General features: G+C 32.3%; 2 protein-coding genes across 2 annotated transcripts; one reads left to right on the top strand and one right to left on the bottom strand.

Annotated features, from left to right (window-relative positions):
* Nucleotides 1-1,125: 1,125 nt before the first annotated feature.
* Nucleotides 1,126-7,642, bottom strand: LOC143922518 (uncharacterized). Its single transcript, XM_077445782.1, has 8 exons — nt 7,357-7,642; nt 4,367-4,481; nt 4,126-4,293; nt 3,143-3,440; nt 2,859-3,059; nt 1,719-1,884; nt 1,508-1,635; nt 1,126-1,419 (listed from the first exon to the last, which is right to left on the bottom strand). Exons 1-8 carry the CDS (start codon nt 7,414-7,416, stop codon nt 1,272-1,274), a joined length of 1,284 nt encoding a protein of 427 aa, XP_077301908.1. The 5' UTR covers nt 7,417-7,642; the 3' UTR covers nt 1,126-1,271.
* A 4,471-nt stretch (nt 7,643-12,113) lies between these two features.
* LOC143922519 (LETM1 domain-containing protein 1) lies at nt 12,114-16,875 on the top strand. The gene is made up of 4 exons (XM_077445783.1): nt 12,114-12,250; nt 13,455-13,826; nt 13,902-14,190; nt 15,765-16,875. Exons 1-4 carry the CDS (start codon nt 12,192-12,194, stop codon nt 16,101-16,103), a joined length of 1,059 nt encoding a protein of 352 aa, XP_077301909.1. The 5' UTR covers nt 12,114-12,191; the 3' UTR covers nt 16,104-16,875.
* The last annotated feature ends 6,245 nt before the right edge of the window (nt 16,876-23,120 follow it).

Raw genomic sequence — 23,120 nt, forward strand, 5'->3', positions numbered from 1 at the left:
ATCAGTGGCGTGTGGTGAAAATCTCCCCGTTTATGTCGCACAGCCATACTTACGCGTGCGCGTGCAGGATACAACGTGATACGTGACGTCATACCTAGTCCCAATGTATCCTACTCGGGCACACGTAATTTGGCTGTGCAACAAAAATAGGGAGATTTTTACGGCACGCCAATGATATACATACATATATGTACATACATATGTATCTGCGCGATGCAAGCTTATCTATAGAAACTTTTATTTTTAGCATATCTTTTTTTTCCAATAAGATTTTGACATTTTTATCTATCATTATAGCGAAAATTCTCTTTAATGTTATACAAACATTTTTTGATTAAAATCATTTTAATTCTTTGTGATATACTTATATACAATTGAAAGCTAGCCTATAACCTGTCAAATAAAAAATATAGTATAAAATGACAATTATTAAAAAAAATATTAATAAATTTATAAATAAATCCGGAATTTTTAATATACATATGTATGTATATGTACATATATCAAAAAATGTTATAAATTCGAACCCAATTTACGTGAATATTTGTACATATAAATCACTGTTTATAAAATAAAAAATATTTTTTTATTATGGAGACGCTAATTTTTGGTACTTGAGAGCCCCCCCCTCCTTCCCTTGTCACAATTGCATTACAGTTTTGACTGACTATTTCTTAGCATTATCTATGAAAATATAAATACATTTGTACATATCTATGCGTATTAAATTGATTTCAGTAAAGATGTTGAGACTCATATTGTTATCTATACGAATATACTAAATCAACGAAAACTAAATCTTTCCATTGAAATCAAGCAAAAAAATCGTTGCAAAAATTACTTCGTCCTCTTGCTAAAATGTGTTTTGTAAACATATTTTTGTTCAACCAAATTTGATTAAGATTTCGCATATACATATATGTACATATATATTCCATCGTATTCCATCCTTACATATTTACAAATCTCTAAATGTTTATTGTTAATTCACCTAAAATGAATAAAATTGTCTAATTCAAATTTTTTAACTGAACATTAATAGTGTTTGTAAAATTTAGGTTTCATAAGAAATTATTGATATAATAAATATGGAAATATCTTAAATAGCTAGAAACGAAATAAAATAGTTGAAATGAAAACATGATTTATATAATATAAATTTATTCGCATAAAAATGAATGTCCAAACATGCAAAACTCAGTATATTTTAATAGTAATAAAAAAAAACTCTTAGACATTCTATAAAAATAAAAATTATACACATCAATCATTTACGCCAACTTCTGTTTAGTTGCTTTCTTTACATCTTTGGCACTTTTCACTTTATTATCGGCGTAATTTCTGAAATAAAAATTGTAGAATACGACAAAAGCCAAAAAGCAAATTGTACCAATGACTGCAATGTACTCATTACGATTTCTGAAACAAAAAATGTATAGCAAAAATTAAAAATTGATAAGGAATGCAATATTGCTAAGAAATAATATCTATAGTAAAAAGTATTTACCGGAATGGTGTTCCGCATACTGTATACCAGATTGCACCATTAGAAGGTTTCTTTCCGCCTAGACACGAAAAGGAGAAATAGTCTTCGTGGTAGTCATTCATGCAAAGGTACTTTCGTTTTCTGAGAACCTATATATATTTAATGTAGAAATATCAATTTAGCATTAGATTCACCTAAGATATTATTTTTATAAAAATGTTGAAATATGTACCGTGCCAAAAGCTGTTTTCTGTGTAACAATCTGACTACACGATCCAATAGGTTCATGCATTCCCATGGAAACTTCGGCTTCTGGTTGACCCCAAATAGTGAAACCCAAATAAGTTGCATAGTGAGAAATAATATAAAGAATCAGCATCCAATCAAAAACTCCAACTCTGAAAATAGCATTTGAATCAATTTGATAATTGAAATTAGAAGAATGTTACAAAGCAAGCTCGCTAATACCAAAAAATAAATATTTCATAAGAACACAAAAAAATTCACACAAATTCGCAAGTATATATTTATATAGTATTACTTGAGGTTTTATTGCCATTTTATTATGATATGTATTTTACTTCATTACATAAAACACATATTCATAATATATTTTGTAAGAAAAAGTTAAGTTTTTCGCTTTGGATATACATACATATATGGCGTGTTAATGGATCTGATTTGCTAAGTAATAATACATATCGTATATTTTTTCTTATATTTATCCTGTTTAATATTAACTGGAGATTAATAAAATTATTTTTTTGTTATTGAATCCATATACTTGAATGATAAAAATAAATATTAAATGCATCAAAATTTTTAATTATTGTTGAAATGGAGATAATTTTTATCGAATTTGTTGAAATATTCGTTTGGTACTTAATTAAAATACATATTAAAATGTATTTTAATGAATTTTTAATACGGGGACCTTAGTGACCCCATTTCACTCAATGTTTCAAAAATGGACTCCACCCAGTAAAGGTTAATTCGATAAAGAAAGGTGAAAAAATGCGTCAAGATGATAAAACATATTATTAATGCATATAATGTACAGCGTGACCTTAGTAATAATAAACATTTGTATCACATATTATCAACATTTTGTAAACGTTAATTACAATGTGTTGTAATGTTGTTAATTATTTGATAATATATCGCTAGGTGAACTAGATTTCACAAAATAGTTTCATAACGCTCACAGTATAGCAAATACAATTTATAATACATAAATATTTATAGAATGCTAGTTGTGCGACCCTTAAATAGAAATCTAAAAGTGAATCAGAAAGTGTGTACAAATATGCAAATATCAATGATGAAATGAGGAGAAAGTCGCATGCAATATTTTGTTTAATTTCACATTTACCGAGATGGGTTTCTATCCCTTTGTGTTCTGTCTCCACTCCAAGCTATGACCAAGAACAAAGTGAGGAGCATAAAGAAAGTAACTTCAGAGTGGATACCGAGCAAGTCGTGCAGCGGATGGTACAACGGAATGAAAAGCAATACTCCTCCTGGCATACCCAATAAGCTTGTCATCAAGACAGTCCTGAGCTCTTTGAAGAATCTATAAATAGACAGATCAATTGCATTATAACTGTAACTAATAAATAAAGGAGTGAGCACCGATATAATAAATAAGTAATGCACCCTTTGGATTGCCATTTTTCAACTTTGCTTCCGAAGAAATTGTATGAAAGATGGAACCAGAAGGTAAAGCTAGCTGCAAAGGTAGCATGGAAATAGTAAGAGTTCCATGGCACCCAGTAATGTCTATCTGCAATATTGGGATCAGTGTCGTGCCAGGTCCAGTGTAAGAATTTAACGGCAACAATGTCGTAGGGTAAATCGATCAGAACTGTTGTCAATCCCACGGCAAAGGGTTCTGCCCATCCAGGCAGTTGTAATTTGGATACAGTGTATGATGCCTGATAGATGAATACGGGATCTGAATAAAAAATAATTATGTTACTTTTATATGACGATACAATGAAAGTATTATATTATAATCTAATTACTGGCCATACTTGAAATACTTTCTCACAATTAAGTAGTTTTAATTGATGATACTTTAAATTTCTATTAGTTAGGGAAATTCAGCTATGGACATGACTATTAGTAATCAGTGATGTAACTAGCTTTCAATGGACTTTTTAATTTAAATTTTTGGGAAAATAATGTAACAAACATGTTCATCATAATTCATATACTTAACGATATTATATATATATATATATATATATATATATATATATATATATATATATATATATGATTGAATTTTAGAAAATTTCATATTTAGGTAAAACATGAGCTGCCAAATTCATTATTCAAACAAAGCCGCATGCAAAATTTTTATATTCCAAATCATTCTTGTCCGATAGTCTATCTTTAATTTTTCAAAGTTACTAAATTTTTTAAAATAAAAAAAATTATATATGTATATGTACATAATAACATTTAGAAATGTGAAAATGTTATTAAATTTGACAGCTTCATTTCAGGCCCCCTTTATTCTCAGCCCTGAGTCTTTGCACTTGTTGCACCTACGTACATAGTTACGACACTGTCAATATGTATGTATTGTAAATGGCTCTCGAGCTGTGTGAATACAAATTAAATTAAAAACTTACATAACAAAATTATGTGAAGTGGCAGTCTGTTTCCAAATAACATGATGGGAGCTTGCGAGTGCCAGAAGTTATCAACATCTGGTAAATTATAGCATATGATTTCTACGACAAGTCCATGGCATATGGTAGCTAGCCAGAGCCATGGCCACCGTCCACCCTTACGAAGTGCTGAAAATATTAACGAGACGATGAAAATCATTGAAAATGTTCCCATAATACTCTACAAACATTCATCAAATACCATGAATCAACGTCAGGAATCCTCCCAGTAGATAAACAGCTTGTGATATTAAGAATGTAGGTTGAGCTTCCCATAAATTTTCACAGTTGTTGAACTGTATCAACCAATCTATATTCTAAAAATAAGAACAAAGAAATTGTTAATAATTTTATCTATATTCGGTTACTACGGGGTCGATTTTTATCGACCGCTGGGACCACCTGTACCACGTTCTGATATGTGAGTTTTTTCTGCACCTGTACAAATTTCAAATATTACACACGTTCGCTCTGTATTTATCGAATTCCATTTGCACATAATATTTATAAATAAATTAAAATCGATGAAAAAATAGATATTTTGGATCACGGTTATGTCTAGGTCACGGGCGTGCAAACTGCGGCATGCGAAACTAAAACATTTTGAGAACAACTTCGAAATATACAGGTCTCCTTAATTTTTTTGTGGTTTGTGACAGTTTTTTGAATTTAAAGAAAAAGTAATTCATGAAAAATATTGTAAGGAAAATGAAGAAAAAAAAATCTTTAAATATATTAAATGTAATTTTCATTTTTCACTCCTTTGAGAGATTATGTAATGAAATTTTTCAATTTTCAATGGTGAAAATGAAATATTGTGATGAAAATATTTTTTATGTAATTTTTTACTTCTCAAAAAATAATCACACCTTGTTTTATCTAAATTTCACATAAATATTACGGCTCCAATGCAAAAAAAAAAAATTTGATATCTTTATATTACACAAATACATACATCGATAAAATTTTGAAAATAGGTGATATTTCGCTCTTTATAGAGATTTTTGCCATGTAGCAATCAAAAATATTTCTTATGTACATAATATATTTTTGTTCTGTAATACAATATATATGTTAATCTATACACGTATGCAGATAAAGAGGTAATATTATCTGTTTGTGTCTTTTACGTTCCATTTAAGGTAGACGAAGTTTATTGAAAACATCGATATCATTTTAATGTAACAATATTTTATTGATGTAATAATCACGTAAACTTTTTTTTTATCTAAATACTATATTGCAACAGTCGTTATAATATTAATAATAAATTAAATTTTTGGTACTTTTGTTTATGCATATATTACGTGGGTCTACGTGACGAGCCAGAATGTTAAATTACAGAAAACACAAATATCGGAAGGCAAAGATCGAAAATCGAAAGATCTTAAGTCGAAAGATCAAAAAAAGGGTGCATGGTAAACGGTACATACTCACTTAATTTGCGCGAGAAGGGTACAACAGGAACAAGAGGAACAGGCTTTTCCTCCCGTATTCTGCGCGCGCACATTAATACGGGAGGAAAAGCCTGTTCCTCTTGTTCCTGTTGTATCCTGCTCGCGCAAATTAAATGAGTATGTACCGTTTACCATGCACCCTTTTTTTTTTGATCTTTCGACTTAAGATTTTTCGATTTTCGATCTTTGCCTTCCGATATTTGTGTTTTCTGTAATTTAACATTCTGGCTCGTCACGGAGACCGATATAAGGTATATATCGATGACTTGGTGCACAGATATTGTATGTCCATTTTTGAATTTGTATCGAATTTTAAGTTTGAAGATGCTGGAATAATTCAGGTTTTTTCTTTCAAGTTAATTTATATATATTAACATTGAAAGGAAAAACCTGAATTATTCCAGCATTTACAAACTTAAAATTCGGCACAAATTCAAAAATGGACATCCAATATCTATGCACCAAGCCATCGATATGTATTCTATAAAAAAAATGGTATTTTATACTTATACAAAATATAATACCATTTTCTAAAATTAGGTTTATTTTAGATGACACACTCTTCTCTATAAATTAAAACAGAGTGGGCGTAGTGTAGGTATTCTATTTTGGAGTTATGTTGATAGTTCAACTTTTTATGAATATAATATTTAGGCTGACCATACTTATTTAGTGCAAAAACGGAACGGAAAGAGACGGTGGTATCATCTAATTTCTTTAACAATTAATTCCAACAAAAAAATCCCCCCCCTCGTATATTTAATCGGAGTAGCCAATATTTCATTATAAGGATTAGGGTTACTAGATACATTAAAAAAATATATTTTAATATTTTTTTATTATTTGGTCTGGCAGCGATGTATTTAACGAATTTTTATTCAACTAATAATAATTATGTGCAAGGAAATTTCTTTTTTTTTCAAATAAGTGAATCTCACGATTGGGAAGCTGAAGTTTCTCCTAAATAAATACTGTTGTTAAAGAAAACCTAAATACTAGATTAATTAAGTAGAAGTTAAATAATCAAGGAAATTAAAGTAGAAGAAGCTAAAAAAAAATAAAAAATTATACATATAATCAAGTTAATTAAAGCCGCGCTTAATTAAATAATTAAATCAATAAATATAGTCAAGTTAAGTAAAGCTTCAATAATTAATAGTTGTATTCAATACAATGTTTATTGAACAAAATTTATTTAAAGTAAATCTTAGGGACAATAAGATTAATCGAACGGATATTTCCCATTGAAAACAAAACGTATGATCACCCTACGTACTTGAAATATTCCTATGATTGATCATAGAAATTAAACAGTTCATTGAACCTTTTACATGTTTTTTTTTCATTATGATATTTTCCTTGTGTTAAATGAAAAAATGGTATACTAAATTAAAGTGTCTATTTGAAGACTGTCTATTTTTTTGTAATTTGACAAGAGGAAATACGTTAGTAAAAAAATAAGAATCCTGTTACATTTCGTACATTTTAGAACCCGTGATGGTGCTTCTGGCTATCATTTAGTAGTCTAAATGATAGCGATGTATTAATTTAAAGTCAATTGGCGCTAATATATTATTTCAATCCAAATGGCCAATGAATATCGTTTCTAGTGTTGCCTTTAGTTAAAAAATTAATGTTTTACATAAAATATTATGTTTAAAAATATTTGTAATAAAAGGATTGAGTATAATGTTGGGCAAGAATTGAGCTGGTTATTAGATTGAAATTCACTGACATCTTTGTACTTAATTTCACGTAGCTCGACGCCAAAGCCAGTGAGGTTCTTGGCTGCCATGGTGCTGACGCTGATCAACGTGTCGCTACACTGAACTACGTGTAGCCCACGCGGTCTCTTAACTCGTTATTTGTACAGATTGCTTTATGATAAGATATATAAAATATAGAATATGAAACGGTTCGATTAATAAAAAGTTAGACTGCTTTTAAAATATTTTAAATACATATTTGAAAGCAAAAACTATATTTTTGTAAAATTAGTAAATTTAATGGATATATTATGTACATATGTGGAAGCATTGAAAATGATATACTGATTATGTACATTGCATGGCCGTAACCAAAGGAGGGGGGCTATGGAGGTGACAGACCCCTAAATTTAAAAAATAATACATAATTAGAAATAATCATAAAATCAAATTTACAATTTTTAAATTTAATTCAAAAACTTTAATTTTTTTTCAGTAAATAGATTTTAAAAAAATAGTATGAAAATGAGCGGTCTCCGTGGCGAGCACGAATGTGAAACGCCCGAAAACGCAAATATCGGAAGGCAAAGATCGAAAATCGAAAGATCTTAAGTCGAAAGATCAAAACAAAAGGGTGCATGGTAAACGGTACATACTCGCTTAATTTGCGCGAGCAGGATACAACAGGAACAAGAGGAACAGGCTTTTCCTCCCGTATTCTGCACGCGCACATTCTTTCGATTTTCGATCTTTGCTTTCCGATATTTGCGTTTTCGGGCGTTTCACATTCGGGCCCGTGAGGTAGACCCGAAAATGAGAACTTGTTTTTGATAATTCGCAATATGATTCATAAACTTGGGAGTAAAGAAAGAATCGCCGCGCCATAGGAGTGAATTTTTTTCAAAAAAATAGCACGATTAACTAAACACTGTTCGACACGAAAAATGGTTCAGAGACGAGATATGATTTTTCTTATAGATATATGCCCAGTGAACACGAATCTGGTAATAAAAAATGTTGATTGGCTTGAGATTCGGAGATATATGTGTTTTTTAAATCGCGCGATTTTTTGCGCGCGATATCTTGGTGTTGTTAGGTCGATGTCTCAAAATATGTCAATTTTCTGTTCAAAATAAATATTGGAATCTATAGTCGAGTATTTTATCTTTCATTTGTAGTAATTTTCAGCTTTCAAATCTCGCTAAGTAGTCGTTTAGTTCAAATCAAAAGTCAAAAGTACGTATTTTTTCCCACTGTTAATACTATTTTATATTGAGTTTTTTCTATTGAAACATGTTTATTGGGATAGTGTTCTGACCACACTATTTTTTATTTTCGTTTAAAGGGTTTATTGGAAGTGTGCTGAACTTTAAATCGGTAAAATTAGCTTGTAATAGTAGAGCAAAAAGCTTGTACTAGTATTTACTAGTATTTACACGAATCTGAATTGAATTAACACATAGGATACCACGGGCTATTGCTAAAGAAACAGGCGTGCGGCGGGGAGAATTTGCGCTAATCTTTGCATAAAACTGTAACTGTTTAAAATGTCATATCTCTTTTACCAGTAAACGTATAAAAGTGAAATTTGAAATGCAGTTTCGTATGGACTATCTTAAAATTTCGTAATTGTAAAATCAGTAAAAGTCAAACTGTGAGTCGCGTACTAATAAAATAAATAATTAAAATTTGTATAAATATGGCAAATATACATATTTTATAAATAAACAAAAAAAATCTAGCAGCAGTGAACCTTTGTGTAACAAAAACAACAAATGTCGTTATTTGAAACCTATAAATACAATGCAGTCAGATGCAATTCCATATGCGCTTTGGAATTGCCGACATCGAACAAGGTTAATCCTCTTTCGTCATAAATAACAATTTCATTTCGTCATTTTCAAAAGTCGTCATTTGTCGAACAGTGTAATTTGATAATTTAGTCCAAAAAAGTCATAAAAATAACGAAAAGTCGATTATTCTATTCAATACGATATTCTTAGTCGTATGAACTCACTGGATAAATATTTATTTCAAGTATGACGAAGAATGTGTTTATTTATTTATACTATAGTTTAATACATATATTATAATACATTAATTGATTTTAGTTTATTACTTTGCATTAACACATTCTTCGGTATATGTATATATTACATACATATATATTTGAACTATCAATCTTAATTTAATCACATCTTCCACAGAGGTATTAATACCCTTCAAGAAGGCACTAATGTTTTTAGCACCTCTAATATTTTCACGAAGGGATGCATAGATTTGATCACCACTGTGGAAAACACCTCCTTTAGTTATTGCTTTATTAACTCTACATATAATTAATTTATTTCTATTTATAGTTTTATGATTATGCATATCTCTATTTCTAATTATATAATTATTAAAATATCTATGTAGGTAATAGATTGTTATCAAGTTTATGTACAAATTTTACAGCGCTTAATTTATGACCATTTCTAATATCCAACCATTCCAATTCATCTCTTAAAATTCTTACGTTTTCTCACATTCAAAATTGCACGCATTATAACCCTATTTTGCATTTTTTGTGGTTTTTCAATGCTTAATAAACTAAATAGATTGAGCACTATGTACCTAAAATTAAAAAAAAATCAATTGGGGAGGGGTTTGCGTTTACGTTTCAGCCCCTATCTGAAAAAAATCTGGCTACGGCCGTGGTACATTGTACATATGTATATCTAATCCTGTTCTTACACGATGAATGCATTCTGGATAGTAAAAAGATATGGTGTATAATTGATGTCATCATCATCATCATCTACAGCCATTCCCCATTCACTGCTGGATGAAGACTTCTCCAACACGCTTCCACTCGTCTCTGTTATGTGCAACTTTCATCTACACATTTTCCAAATTTCGTCTACCCATTTTCCCTGCAGTCTTATGAACAACTAGATACGGACATATGAGTCCGTAACTCATATGTCCGCATTTTAGATTCGATAATAAGAAAAATCTCGTAAAAAAAGCATATGCTGAGCAATATTTGGCAATTTTTCTGTGCGACGAATTTCCGTGCGACAGAAGATCCGCGCGCACAATTTTCGTAGCGGCGGCTATCCTTGTAGCGATTCACATTTGGGATGTAACCAGTGGTGTCACCCTAATGGTTTCCATGGGTTTGTGGAAACCCGTTGCTAAAAATCAAAAGTTTCCGGAAACTCGTTACTTAATCTAAAAATTCATATGATTTTTGTCAAAAATTTTACAAATCTTGAAAATTGAATGAACTTTCGTGTATGTAATATGTAGCGCCTTGGACGAAAAAAAATGTATATACATACATATATATTTTCAAAATAAATTTTTTGAAAAAAATTTGATAACCCGTTGTTCCAAAATTTAGACACCACTGGATGTAACCTGTTTACCATTCGTGAGGATACATATTAGTGGTAACATGGACCAAAGATCCCAAAAAATCGGGAATATTAATAAGTAAATACTATTTTTTTTGGTTTTTCACAGGAGAGAACCAGAACTGAAAATGAAATCGGATCCGGAACTGAAAAAGGAATCCAGAACCGGAACTGAAAAAGGCATCGGGATGCGGAACTAAAAAAGGAATCGGGATCCGGAACTGAAACAGGAATCCGGATTTAGAACTGAAAAGGAAATCTGGATTGAGACAAGAATCCGGATCCGAAACTGAAAAAGAAATCTAAATCGCAATCGGAACCGAAAACGGCATTGAAATCGAAAATATAATCGAATTCGATATCGAATTTTTTTTTACAACGTCACGGATTATATCACCCAAACCTTATATACATGCTTACATAGTTACATACAAAGTCTCTTTCGAAATTATATATTAGATGGGTCTACCTCACGGGCCCGAATGTGAAACGTCCGAAAACGCAAATATCGGAAGGCAAAGATCGAAAATCGAAAGATCTTAAGTCGAAAGATCAAAAAAAAAAGGGTGCATGGTAAACGGTACTATGTATATATAATATATATGAGTGGCATGCGGTGAAATTATCTCTCTTTTTGTCATACAGTCTTATTTAATGTGCACGCGCAGAATACGGGAGGAAAAGCCTGTTCCTCTTATTCCTGTTGTATTATATGTAGAACAGGTGGTCGAGTGAAAGGTTTCGACCGTTTCCCGGCCTATGGAAATTCAGTTGAGTTTGAAAGAGGATCGTTTATTTTTGTTCAATTTGGTACAATGGTTATTGTATGTACGAAGAGGTTTCTTCGGAGATGTGATCTAGTTGAACTCTAGAGGCTCACTCTGCCGGTGGAGGTTTCGTGTGCCGTGTGCACATCTTTTGTTCTTGGTACTCCCGCTGCCCTAGTTATGCTGCGAGCGTGGTTTTATGGGTTCATACGCCTGGACGTAGTTTGTGGTTTTTATGGGTTCAGTGTGTTCTTCCTTTGTTTCTCAGACACGTGTATAGAAACACGTGTCGACCTTTTGACGAGGCGAGCGTGTGCCATGCGTTAATGACTTTCCTAGATATGTGTCGCAGTGACCTGATGAGATCATTTCAGTTGTACTATATGCCTACAGTATCCTGCTCGCGCAAATTAAGTGAGGATGTACAACGGGGGGGAGAGACCCTTTTTTATCTTTCGACTTAAGATCTTTTGATTTTCGATCTTTGCCTTCCGATATTTGCGTTTCCGGACGTTTCACTTTCGGTCCCGTGAGGTAGACCCGTATTTTACTATTTCAAATGTAATTATATGAAAATAGCTGCAGTGTTTCCCTTATTTCGAACATTCGAATTATTTTGACGTATAGGAACATGGCCAGGACGATCTGTGTTGAGTCCACCAGCGGTTGTTTTATGTAATTTAAGCGGGAGCCGGCATGCTTGCAAGGGGTGCTTATGGGGCGTGCGATTTCGCCCCCTTTCTTCTGCTCAAGAGGTGCTCTCCCTAACCCCATTAATCCCCCCACCGGCTCCCCCCTCATAGCTCTGCGTAGTTTTAGTACTTTGACATTTGCACCTCGTATTTTCGAAACCTAGTTTTGCCTTTGACATTGTCAATTTGAGGTTAAGATTTTATTATCGATCTACATATGTATGTGGTTGATTACACATAGACAAATTAAATTTTTATTTTTTTTCGATTATTGTAAATGCTTCATGTTTTATTTGTATGTTTCAGCTGAAGTGACAGTTGAAACGACCATACTATAATTTAGTTAATTTTTTTCTATCGATAGAATTACTTGACTTGTTTAACCTCAAAAGATATGTGAGAAGCCATACTTTTTCTATTTAAAAAAAATGCTTCATATAAAATATAAATTTATATGTATGAATATGCTTTTGGAAGTTTAAATGGTTGAATATATTTTTAACATTGACATATATATACTTTATTATTATAGAAATATATTTTTATGTATGTATATGTATGCACATTATGTTCTTACAGGTATATTTTGGCTAGCAAAAACAAAATTTAGTACAAACTAACCGAAATGCCCTACGTTGCTTAGGTGGATGAAATTTGAAAAAAATTCCTATCGAGGTCTCTGACCCCTTCTAAAAACCGTATGGCTAAGAGTACCACGAGATAGTATACCGAATTTGACGGCTTTGAATTGATAATATTTTGCATTTCTTATACAGTCAAATCTCGTTATAACAAACTTCCAAGGATGTATTAAATTGTTCTATTACACTGAAAATAATGCAATTGAAAAATTAACTCATTTGCTGTTAAGTAATTTTACTCGGAACCATGGAATGTATTTGTTATATTGGAAGCTTCGTTATTTTGGTATTTATTATAACGGAATTTGATTGTACATCATTATTTGCGGCGTATTGTTTTAAAGTCAAAATATACTTAGCGATTATAGCAACGCGTTACTTTTTATGATTGTACATGTATTGCATATCTATAGCGAGGAAATAAATCATCAGACTTTGGCAATAGATTGTTTAATACTTCAAATATAATTTACTCTTCAATTAGGGTTTGTATTAACAGTAGATGTAATACTTTTGAATTTGCAAACTATTTTACTAATGTATAATATATGAAGTGTTTATTCTAATACCTTTGATATGTGTGGATCAATTCATTTTATATAACATGAATATTGTTGTTTGTTTAGGAGTTTTGCGAACAGTCAAATATTGTTGGATAATAATGGCCCCAAAGGAAAAAAAGAAAGTAAATTGAGAGACTTTGCGATGACTCGCTACATGGAATACATGAAACAGTACGAGCAGAAGTTGGAGAAGCGATTCCCATCTGCTATGCAAGTCTACCGTCTATTCAGCGAGGGAATTAAAAGCTTCTACAGAGACTTGAAAACATTCTTTCGAATACGATACATTTTATTAGGCAACGAAGAAGATCTGAGCTCATTGAAGAGAAGTGATATTGAATTATATAATCAAATGCCAAAAGACATGCTGAAAATTTCACCCGTGTTATTACTATCAGCTTTGCCGTTTGCAAACTACGTAGTTTTTCCTATAGCGTACGTTTCAAAATTTTGCCCTTCATTCACTGTGTTGATTTTTTTTTTCTTAATTTTTAAAATTATATTTTACAGATATATGTACCCGCAGAAGTTTTTGACTTCGCATTTTTGGACCCCCGAACAAAAAAATGCAATCGAATTAGCAACATTGAAAGAAAGACTGAAATATAACAGCATAACTTTAAAAAGCTTAAAGCAGTACTCTAGTTCAGTAAAAGATAAGAGCTTACACGATCAATGGAGCGGTGTATTAGACATATTAAACAATGGTTCGCATCCGTCGATAGAAGATCTGATAGCATGCAAACCGCTTTTTGTAAATGGTCCATATTGTCTGAACAATCTACACTTCAGCCACACTGTGAGTCGTGTTATTTGCAACTACAGCAGTACCTCGATTATCCGGACTAATTGGGGATGAAGGTAGTCTGGATAATCATAATTGACAGGGAAAGATGTGTACATTCAGTATGAATAATTTTTATTTGTCTACATCTATATATGTATTAACATAAAGATCAATATTAAATTATTCTTTATTAAGAAATTCAATTATGGATTTTTGCTAGCTGTTCTTTATGAAGTTGCCAAATCGCGAATATTTTTCATACAATAATGTACCAGATATTGGCTGTCCAGACGATCGTCTTTGAATGAACCACATAAAAAAACACTCTTCGACTTCTTCATATACTGAAATTTTAATAACGTTACGCTCTGGGCTTCCATCTTCTGACATTAAAGAATTAGAAAAATTCATAATTTTTTCAGTTTGTTTTTTTATATCCGAGATCGTTGACTTTCCAACACCATATTTATTTCACAAAAAAACGCCCTAAGACACCGCTCTTTAAAGCATTGATTATATCTAATTTGTCTTTTAATGATAATACAACACGTATTCTTTTCCATATTGGTAATATTAAAAATAAATATTTAAATCGCGATCATATTGTCAAAAAACGAACGTCCTTTGAGTATTGAATTTTGAAGACAACTGACTCATTTCTCCGTCTTATTTTCGAATTTTTATGGCATGCATTTCAAAGCAGCAAAATCGTAAAATTTGTGTTTTTTTTTAACAATCCGGATAATCGAGGTTCTACTGTATGTACAATTAGATTACTACGTAGGGAATTGTTGCTTTTTTGCGTTTTATTTAGTTTCATGTTTATATTCATCATTTTTTATATCTGTATTTTGTTAACATCGAATTTGGTTGTATCGTTAATTTTACTTTAAATTGGGTATTTAAATTACAGATAATATATGTACATAGTTGGTATAATGTATTATATATGGGAGTGTTCACATATAACGTGTATGAATGCATCTATAGAAAATATGTTGGTGCCGGTTTAGCGTGCATTCTACCTTAACCTTTTGCCCGCGGCAATAGATATAGTGAACAAGTCTTGTACGCGGGACTTTGTTCGCGAATTTGGCAATCGAGTTTTCGACCTTAAATATAGATTTTAATATTTACTCAAGTAACCAGATATGTTAATTAACACATAAAGTATTATTTTAAACAATAAAATACATAATATATCTCGTAGTTCCACAAAAAACTATTTTTCGACTGGTATATATTCATTTTAAGCAAATTGAATAAATGGCATTCAACTCTCAGTAATATATTCAACCAATTTTGAACCTTAAAACAGTTGAAATAGGCGCATATAAGGCTCAAAATCCCGTGCAAAGTTCAGAAATTCTATGGAAGACAGCCGCGCTACAGACTTGTTGCGCAAAGCTTCCATAGAAGACGGCCGCGGGCAAACGGTTAAGGTAACTGTTTTAGCGTTCTACCTATGTTTATAGGAATGGTCAGATAAACAGGTTCATGTTTTATTATTATGTATTTTCCTAGCTAATCTAATAAATCAATTTGGATTTCGTTTGTGCTAATTCTTTTTTATATAAACTTTTCAGTATGGATTGTTACATTTGCACGGTCTGAGAGCAAGTTTCTCCCTAACCCAGAAGTTGATCCAAAGGGCCTTTATCCTGCGTGAAATGGATGCAGCTATCGGTCGCGAGGGCGGTGTAAACTCATTAGAAATGGACACTTTAAAAATGTTGTGCACAATACGAGGCTTGCACGCGGCAGACTTGAATAAGTACGAGATCATCCAGTGGCTTCAGAAATGGTTGCAGCTGTCGAATTGCATCGAACGCGAATCATTTTCTTTGTTATTACACGCGCCGCTTTTGTTGGGCTCTAATCATTCGAATAATATCAAATTGATGCAGATTAAAAAGCAAAAATAAAGTTATTTTGTTCCTGGTTTGATGATCAAAAAATGCGCCCGCGAATCTGTGGATTGTTAACACATTGTAATTAAAGTTTGAGTTAGTTATCTACTGGATATAATTGTATTATACATATTTAGTGCCAGATTCAAACTTATTCCTATTGTATTGTTGTGTTAAGAAGCATTTTTTGGTCACCTTGTATTCTATATGTTGGGAGTGTGGGTAATCTGCCATTGCTATTATAAGCATTATTTACACTAGTCACTTGCACTTTGGCGTTGTAATAATTAGAATTTTACACCAAAAACATACATGTAAATGGAAAAAAAATCTCTTACATATGTTGGAGTAATTTTTTTGAATAAAAACTAAGAAAAACCCTGTAGAAATGAAAGGGTTCCCCAGTGAAATTTATTCGCTGTTAGATGTCTTGTTAAAAATGCATAAAAAATAATAATTTATGTTTAATGTGATGGAAAATTTAATATATTTTAAGGTTTCTGTTTGCATTGGGATCTTAAACTGATGTTATCATTGTAATGTGAAATATTTGATTAAATACAAGCCACACGTGCGTTTTAATGTTAACGTTTTTTTAATTTAATTTTGCTATTAGTATTGAAAAAAATAAAACAATGAGAATTTTATCTATTTTTCAAATGTTTCCATACTTTCATATGTGTATATGTTTCAAGTTGTGGGAATTATTGTTGTTGTTAGGCTGTTATTTATGTATGTATAAAATGAATTAATTGTTATTATTTTGCATAATAAACATATTGAGAATAAAAATTCTTTTTTATCATCATATTTACATATTATATCATAAACCTTTATGTTGTATGTAATATTGTGATAAAAATGCAAGCGAAGTGTTGAGAGTAAAATAAAATATGTACTAGTGCCATCTATGAATATATTTTCATATTTCTCAACATGAATCGTGTTTGAAACCATGTGAAATTCAAAATGATTTTTACACAAAACGCTAGATACATTGTATCGACTGTTTTAAAAGCTTTGATTTATATATGTACATAGTTTGTTGTTAAATTTTTTAGTCCATAGTACATTTTTGTTTCAAATGTACGAGCCATGGTGCGATTACAGGTTGTCCAAAGTGACACCTATGGTTAACTTTGTACATATAAATTTTTTATTATATTGTTCTTAATATATAATTTCGAAAGAGACTTTGTATGTAACTATTGTTGGTTCGTAGACAAACAAATGAATATTCAAATAAATTTAAATAAAATAAAACTATTCAAATCAATCTAATAAAATGTTTACTATTAGATTGGCCATGTTTACATTACAAATACCGAGCGCAGCCGGGTAAAAATAAAAACTAGTATATAATAAATTTGAAATTATAACCAAATAGTGGTGGTGGTATTGTGTGGTTTTGCCAATTTGATGAGGAGCCGTTTCAACAATGAAATCAGATTAATTGGTAAACTCTGATATGAAATGATCGATTTGGAGTCACAAATATCTAAGTCTGACCAGCAGAACTGCAGAAATACTCAGAATGATTTTTTTCAATCGAGGTCAAACCAGGGCTTGAACTCGGAACCTGTCGGTGGTTAGCATTAACGCAACCATTAACCAAACGTACATATGTATTATAAATATAGCCAGCAGCATAGCTCGGTCGTTAAGCTTCTGCTTAACACCGAGAGACGCCGGGTTCGATCCCATGAGTTGACCTCGATTGAAAAGAATTTTTCTGAGTACATCTGTGGTGCTGCTGGTCAGACTTGGATTTTTGTGCTCCGGGTCAATCGTTTCCTATCAGAGTTTGCCAATTTTCTATGATTTCATTGTTGAAACGGTTCCCGTTTAAAATTGGCTAAAAATCCTTCCTACCTACTATGTCACCACTATTTGAGTATGATTAATGTACAATAAAATTTATGTACAATTCATAGATGTCTTGTTAATTTGCGAGTTTTTGTAAATTTGCGAGTACTTTTAATAAAAATGCTGCATTGTTTGTAATTGGCCAGGAAGGCGCATTGGGGTTTACCTGTAAGGTCTTCCTGGTAATTATGTAAAAAATAAATAATAAAAAAATTATTTTCTTCTTGTAAAGTGAGTTCAGCGTCCCTTGTTTGTTCCTCTTCCAACCTCTTTTCAACCCTAGATTTTATCTCTATTGTGATTTCATGATCATTTGATTTTATAATGAAAGCGCCTGTTCAATTGAATGCTCCATTAGGTGACCGCGCTTCTCTAGTTATCTTCTAGCTTCTAGCAATGATGACAATGCCACCCTTAGCCACTCGAGTTGGAATGCCCTTTCATTTATATTTTATTGCCTTATGTTGGAGATATTTCTATGAAATTCAGCTAAGCAAACATAAACCCAGACGGACGAGTCGTTTTGGATGTGCATAAATTCATTTAAAATTTGTACTGGATAGTGAAACCCGGTGTCACCCCCCGCATCTGCCTTGATCTCATCCCATATATACCCGCAACTACCCCACTGATCTCACCCCGTATATACTTTTCTAATTTTATCGACTCACCTCCCTTGTGGCCTTCCTAGTACCCTTTTATGTACTTCTTTCGCGTAACATTCTAGCACTTATTTCGTCCACCTTTCGTCCATTCTTCTAGATACGTCACCCTCTCATTGCCATTTTAATCTATCCACTCACTATACCCACTAACCTTGCCATACTTACATACTTCTCACCCACGTATTCCGCTTTCTATCTCTTCTCGTTATGCCGAGCAAGCAGTGTTCCATACATCTTTGGGTGCATTGGACTTGGTGTAGCATGTTGGCTACAAATATAATCGAACGAAAGAAAAACGCTAAAATAAATAACATTTCAAATGATTTGAACTGAATAAATATAATTCACTTGTTTATTTTAATTCATTTTCAGTCGACAAATAGCAATCGTGGCTCACACTATGTAAACAAAAGTTTTGACGCGAATATTTAACGTTTCAATTAATTTTCAAAGATCAATATAGTTATATCGTTCGCGAATGAAGAATTTATCGCAATCCAAGTGTCGACCAAATATTATTGTCTGCAAATTCGTACTTGGCAAGCACTATCCGCATATTTTGTTCATATAAATCATTATTCGTACCAGTTATTAGTGACTGTTGGAGCATATGACACTATTAATACTATCACACGATCCGTATTGAGAGTATAATAATCCCCCATTAGCTACGTATTGCAATACGAAGTAATTTTAGTGCGTGTTTTAAATAATTCAGTTGTGTTGAAATTTTCCTTCGCGCATGAAAAATGAATTCATTTGTTTTTTTTTTTTTTTTTTTTTTTGTATACAGCGATTTAAAAATTAAAAAAATCTTTATACAACTCTATGTTAACGGTGTCAAAAATGAATATCAGTTTTTGTTTAAAAATAGTGTGGAATCGTTTTAATTGTGTATTGAAGAAGATGATTGGCAAAGGCGCTTAAACTATTGCTATGCAGACTACATACAGCTGGTGATTTTCACTTTATTTTATATTGCTTTCCAATTTAATTTAATAAAATGCCTGTATGTATGTTAATTTGAAACATTTTATTTCGACTTTTTAGGTTGCAGTGATGGTAAGAGATTTGATTTAACTCGCGGAGATAATTTACCTGTAAGTATAGCTTATTTTTGTTATTTTACATAAGCAATTTAAATCGTTTTTAGATTTCGATGTAGCTATACTGCTGATATTTTAATTTCATATTATTTCATTACCTATTATTAATTTTTTAAATTTTCATATTTGATAGTTAACGTATGTAGTTGCTTCATTATGGTGTCCATTTTATAAAGAACTGGTGGTTTAACCCGGCTTCGCTCGGTATTTGTAATATAAACCACTAAAACATGGCTATTCGTTTTATAAAATTTATCAGTAAACATTTTATAAAATTTATTTGAATAGTTTTATTTTATTTAAATTTATTTGAATATTCATTAAATTTAACGTCACGGATTCTACTAACCAAAACTTACATACATGCATCCGTACATACAGAAATACACAGTCTCTTTCGAAATTATATTTTACTAGTTGTTTTACCCGGCTTCGCTCAGTATTTGTAATATATACAGCGTAAACATGGCGAATCTGGTTCCCGGAAAGATGCACTAAATTGCACTGAATAGTGGCGCAGTTTCGAGAAGTCATAATTTTCAAAGGCGCTCAAAAAGAATTTATGCAATAGAATTCCACAAAAAAAAAGTTTAGCACCCTCGGATAACATACAAATACCCCTTGACGCTTTTTTGTGGAATAATATTGCGATAGTTCTCCTTGAGCATCTTTCAAAGTTTGATTGTCTCGAGAGTGCAACTATCGCGAGTGCATTTTTCCGGTAACTGGTGAATCTAATTGCAAATATTAAATTGTTTTTTTATTAAATTTATTTGAATCGAAAAAATATAATATTCAACGAATTGAATTGTCGTCACAGAAACTTTGTTTTTTTCCGAAGTTCTATATACATATGTATATAATATATATTTAAGTCTCTTTCGAAACTGTATATTAGATATTATTATTAAAGGATGGGTAATTTTCGATCTGAAGGGTACGTATGTATGCAAAGAATTTAAAAAAGAAACAATTAATCAATTTTGAATAGGACCGCCTCGAAAAATATTTGTTAGTACTTTCTATATGGACACATTTACATATGTATGTATGTATATATTCCGTAATATGTACGTGGCGTATTCGTTCAAGCAGTAACTAAAACAATCTATTCATATTATACAGTAGTACATGTCACCGAAACGAATCAAGCAGAACAGGTTTTCTTTGGCTACTGTGGAAATATTCACGCAAGACGTGACGTCATAGTGGCGAGTGCACCCGTAATAATGAAAGTGCATATGAATATTGTCATGCGCATATGAATATTTTCGGAAGTGTCATATTGTGACAACATTGAATCGACGATACGAACGTAAGCAATATTGTGTCGTATCGTTACCATCTGCAATGTATATGTAAGCTGATTTTGCCTCGCTTTTATATCGGCAGTCGCTAGGTACTCCGTAAATCAGCGGTTTCCAAACTTTATGCTACTACGCCTCCCTAAAAAAATATTTTTTTCCACGCCTCCCTACCTTTTATTTTTTAATAGAAATAATAATATAAACACGTTTTAAATAATAAACCTTTATTTAAAAATAAAATACTGAACTCTACAATAGCGCAAATTGAATTATTTTGCGCTATTTAAATCCACAAGCATTGTATGAATAAGTCGAAATCGTTAAACTTAAAGGAAAATATACATAAATATAAATCCCTACTAGTGAGAGAATGCTGATTCCTGGGAATTCTCGGAAAATTTATTTTTGTGTTCATCTTAAAGCAGCGGTTTCCAAACTTTATACTACTACGCCTCTTATTTTTTTTCCGCGCCTCCCTTCATTTTATTTTTGAATAGATATAATAATATAGACACGTTTTAAATAATAAACTTTTATTTAAAAATAATGAACACTACAATAGACAGAATAATAAAAAGGTTTTGCTATAACATAAATTTATACGAACACGTACATATATTTATTTTTATATTAAATTACTAATTAAACTACATCTAACACATCAAAATTGAATGCGAAGGATGTTGTTGTTTATTAGCACAAAGGTTATCAAATCTTGGGGGCAATATAAAGAGTGCCACTCGTAACTCCTTTTCGACTATTAACCTGGCTCGATATTTGGTTTTCATTGCAGCTAGTGCCGAAAAGCCCGTTTCGCATAAATAAGACGTTACGAAGGGTAGCAGCACTTGCATTTCTTTGCAATACAAAGATTCATACTCTCCACTAAGATTCATTTTTAATAACCTGGGTAGGGGTAAGGCTCCTGAAGTTGATATGATAGGCGGAGATATTGCCAGAGTTGTTTGGTCGGTGGGTAATTTTGAACTTCTCAATGTTTATAGGAAATTGTTTTAAGTTTGGAACCTTCCCTAGTTGCTGGGAGGTTGGAAAATTGTTTGTCATAAAAAAGTATAATACTGATAGACTGGCTAGTGACCCTTAGGCTTATCGCCCAATCAGTTTGTTGCCTATTCTTGGGAAGGTCCTAGAGAGGTTAATTTCGAGTCGGCTCAATAGTTTCCTTGACGATAACTCTGTTTTATCCGGTGGTCAATTTGGATTTAGATCGGGAAAGTCTACTGTTGATGCAATTCGCTGTGTCTTGAGGGAGTCTTCGGACTCTCCATCCAAGTATGTAGTTGCTGTTTTGTTGGACGTTGCTGGAGCGTTTGATAATGCCTGGTGGCCCATGCTATTGATCAAGTTGCGTCTGCTGGGACTGCATCCGAATTTACTATGCTTACTGCAGAGTTACTTGTCGGATAGGAAATTGGTTTTCGAACTCGGAGGACAGGTTGGTTTCAGGGATCTCTCTATTGGATGTCCACAGGGCTCCGTTTTGGGACCTATCCTTTGGAACATTCTCGTCAATGACCTCTTTACAATCAATTTGCCGGAGGGTTGCAGGTTGGTTGCGTATGCTGATGACATCGTGTTGTTAACCCACGCAAAGTCCCGTGTTGAGATGGAATGTAGAGCTACTGCGGCACTTCACCTTCTAGACGATTGGGCCATAATTAACAAACTTTCTTTCTCGCCCTCTAAATCCAAGTGCTTACTATTAAAGGGTTCTCTTGTTAGAGCCCCTAATATCAAACTCGGAGACTGTAAGATCAAATTTGTCAACGAGTACACGTATTTAGGTATTGTTCTCGATGTCAGGCTTACATTCAATGGTCATATTGGAAGAGCATTAGATAAAGCTAAGGTTTCCTTTGGTCGTATTGGTCGCCTTTGTGGTCGCTCTTGGGGTTTGAGTTTCCATGAAAAACGCTTGGTATACGATGCTGTGTTTGTGAACTCTTTGACGTATGCATCTAGCATTTGGGGTCATCGTGTCGAATTAAAGACGGTCCGTCGTACATTAAATAGTGGTCAGCGTTTTCTTCTGATCGCTCTTACCCAGGCTTATCGCACTGCGTCTAC

This window comes from Arctopsyche grandis, chromosome 2 (genome assembly GCF_051622035.1).
Source record: "Arctopsyche grandis isolate Sample6627 chromosome 2, ASM5162203v2, whole genome shotgun sequence".
NCBI classification, from domain to species: Eukaryota; Metazoa; Arthropoda; class Insecta; order Trichoptera; family Hydropsychidae; genus Arctopsyche; species Arctopsyche grandis.

What these genes read in the sequence shown, in the direction of transcription:
- LOC143922518 (XM_077445782.1), bottom strand. Translation starts at nt 7,416, where the DNA reads ATGGCAGCCAAGAACCTCACTGGCTTTGGCGTCGAGCTACGTGAAATT. An exon ending in ACTTCACATAATTTTGTTAT is followed by an intron (nt 3,441 to 4,125) that starts GTAAGTTTTTAA and finishes TTTTTTATTCAG; the next exon opens with ATCCCGTATTCATCTATCAG. An exon ending in AGAAAACAGCTTTTGGCACG is followed by an intron (nt 1,636 to 1,718) that starts GTACATATTTCA and finishes AAATATATATAG; the next exon opens with GTTCTCAGAAAACGAAAGTA.
- LOC143922519 (XM_077445783.1), top strand. Translation starts at nt 12,192, where the DNA reads ATGCTTGCAAGGGGTGCTTATGGGGCGTGCGATTTCGCCCCCTTTCTT. An exon ending in CCCTTTCTTCTGCTCAAGAG is followed by an intron (nt 12,251 to 13,454) that starts GTGCTCTCCCTA and finishes TTGTTTGTTTAG; the next exon opens with GAGTTTTGCGAACAGTCAAA. An exon ending in ATCTACACTTCAGCCACACT is followed by an intron (nt 14,191 to 15,764) that starts GTGAGTCGTGTT and finishes TAAACTTTTCAG; the next exon opens with TATGGATTGTTACATTTGCA.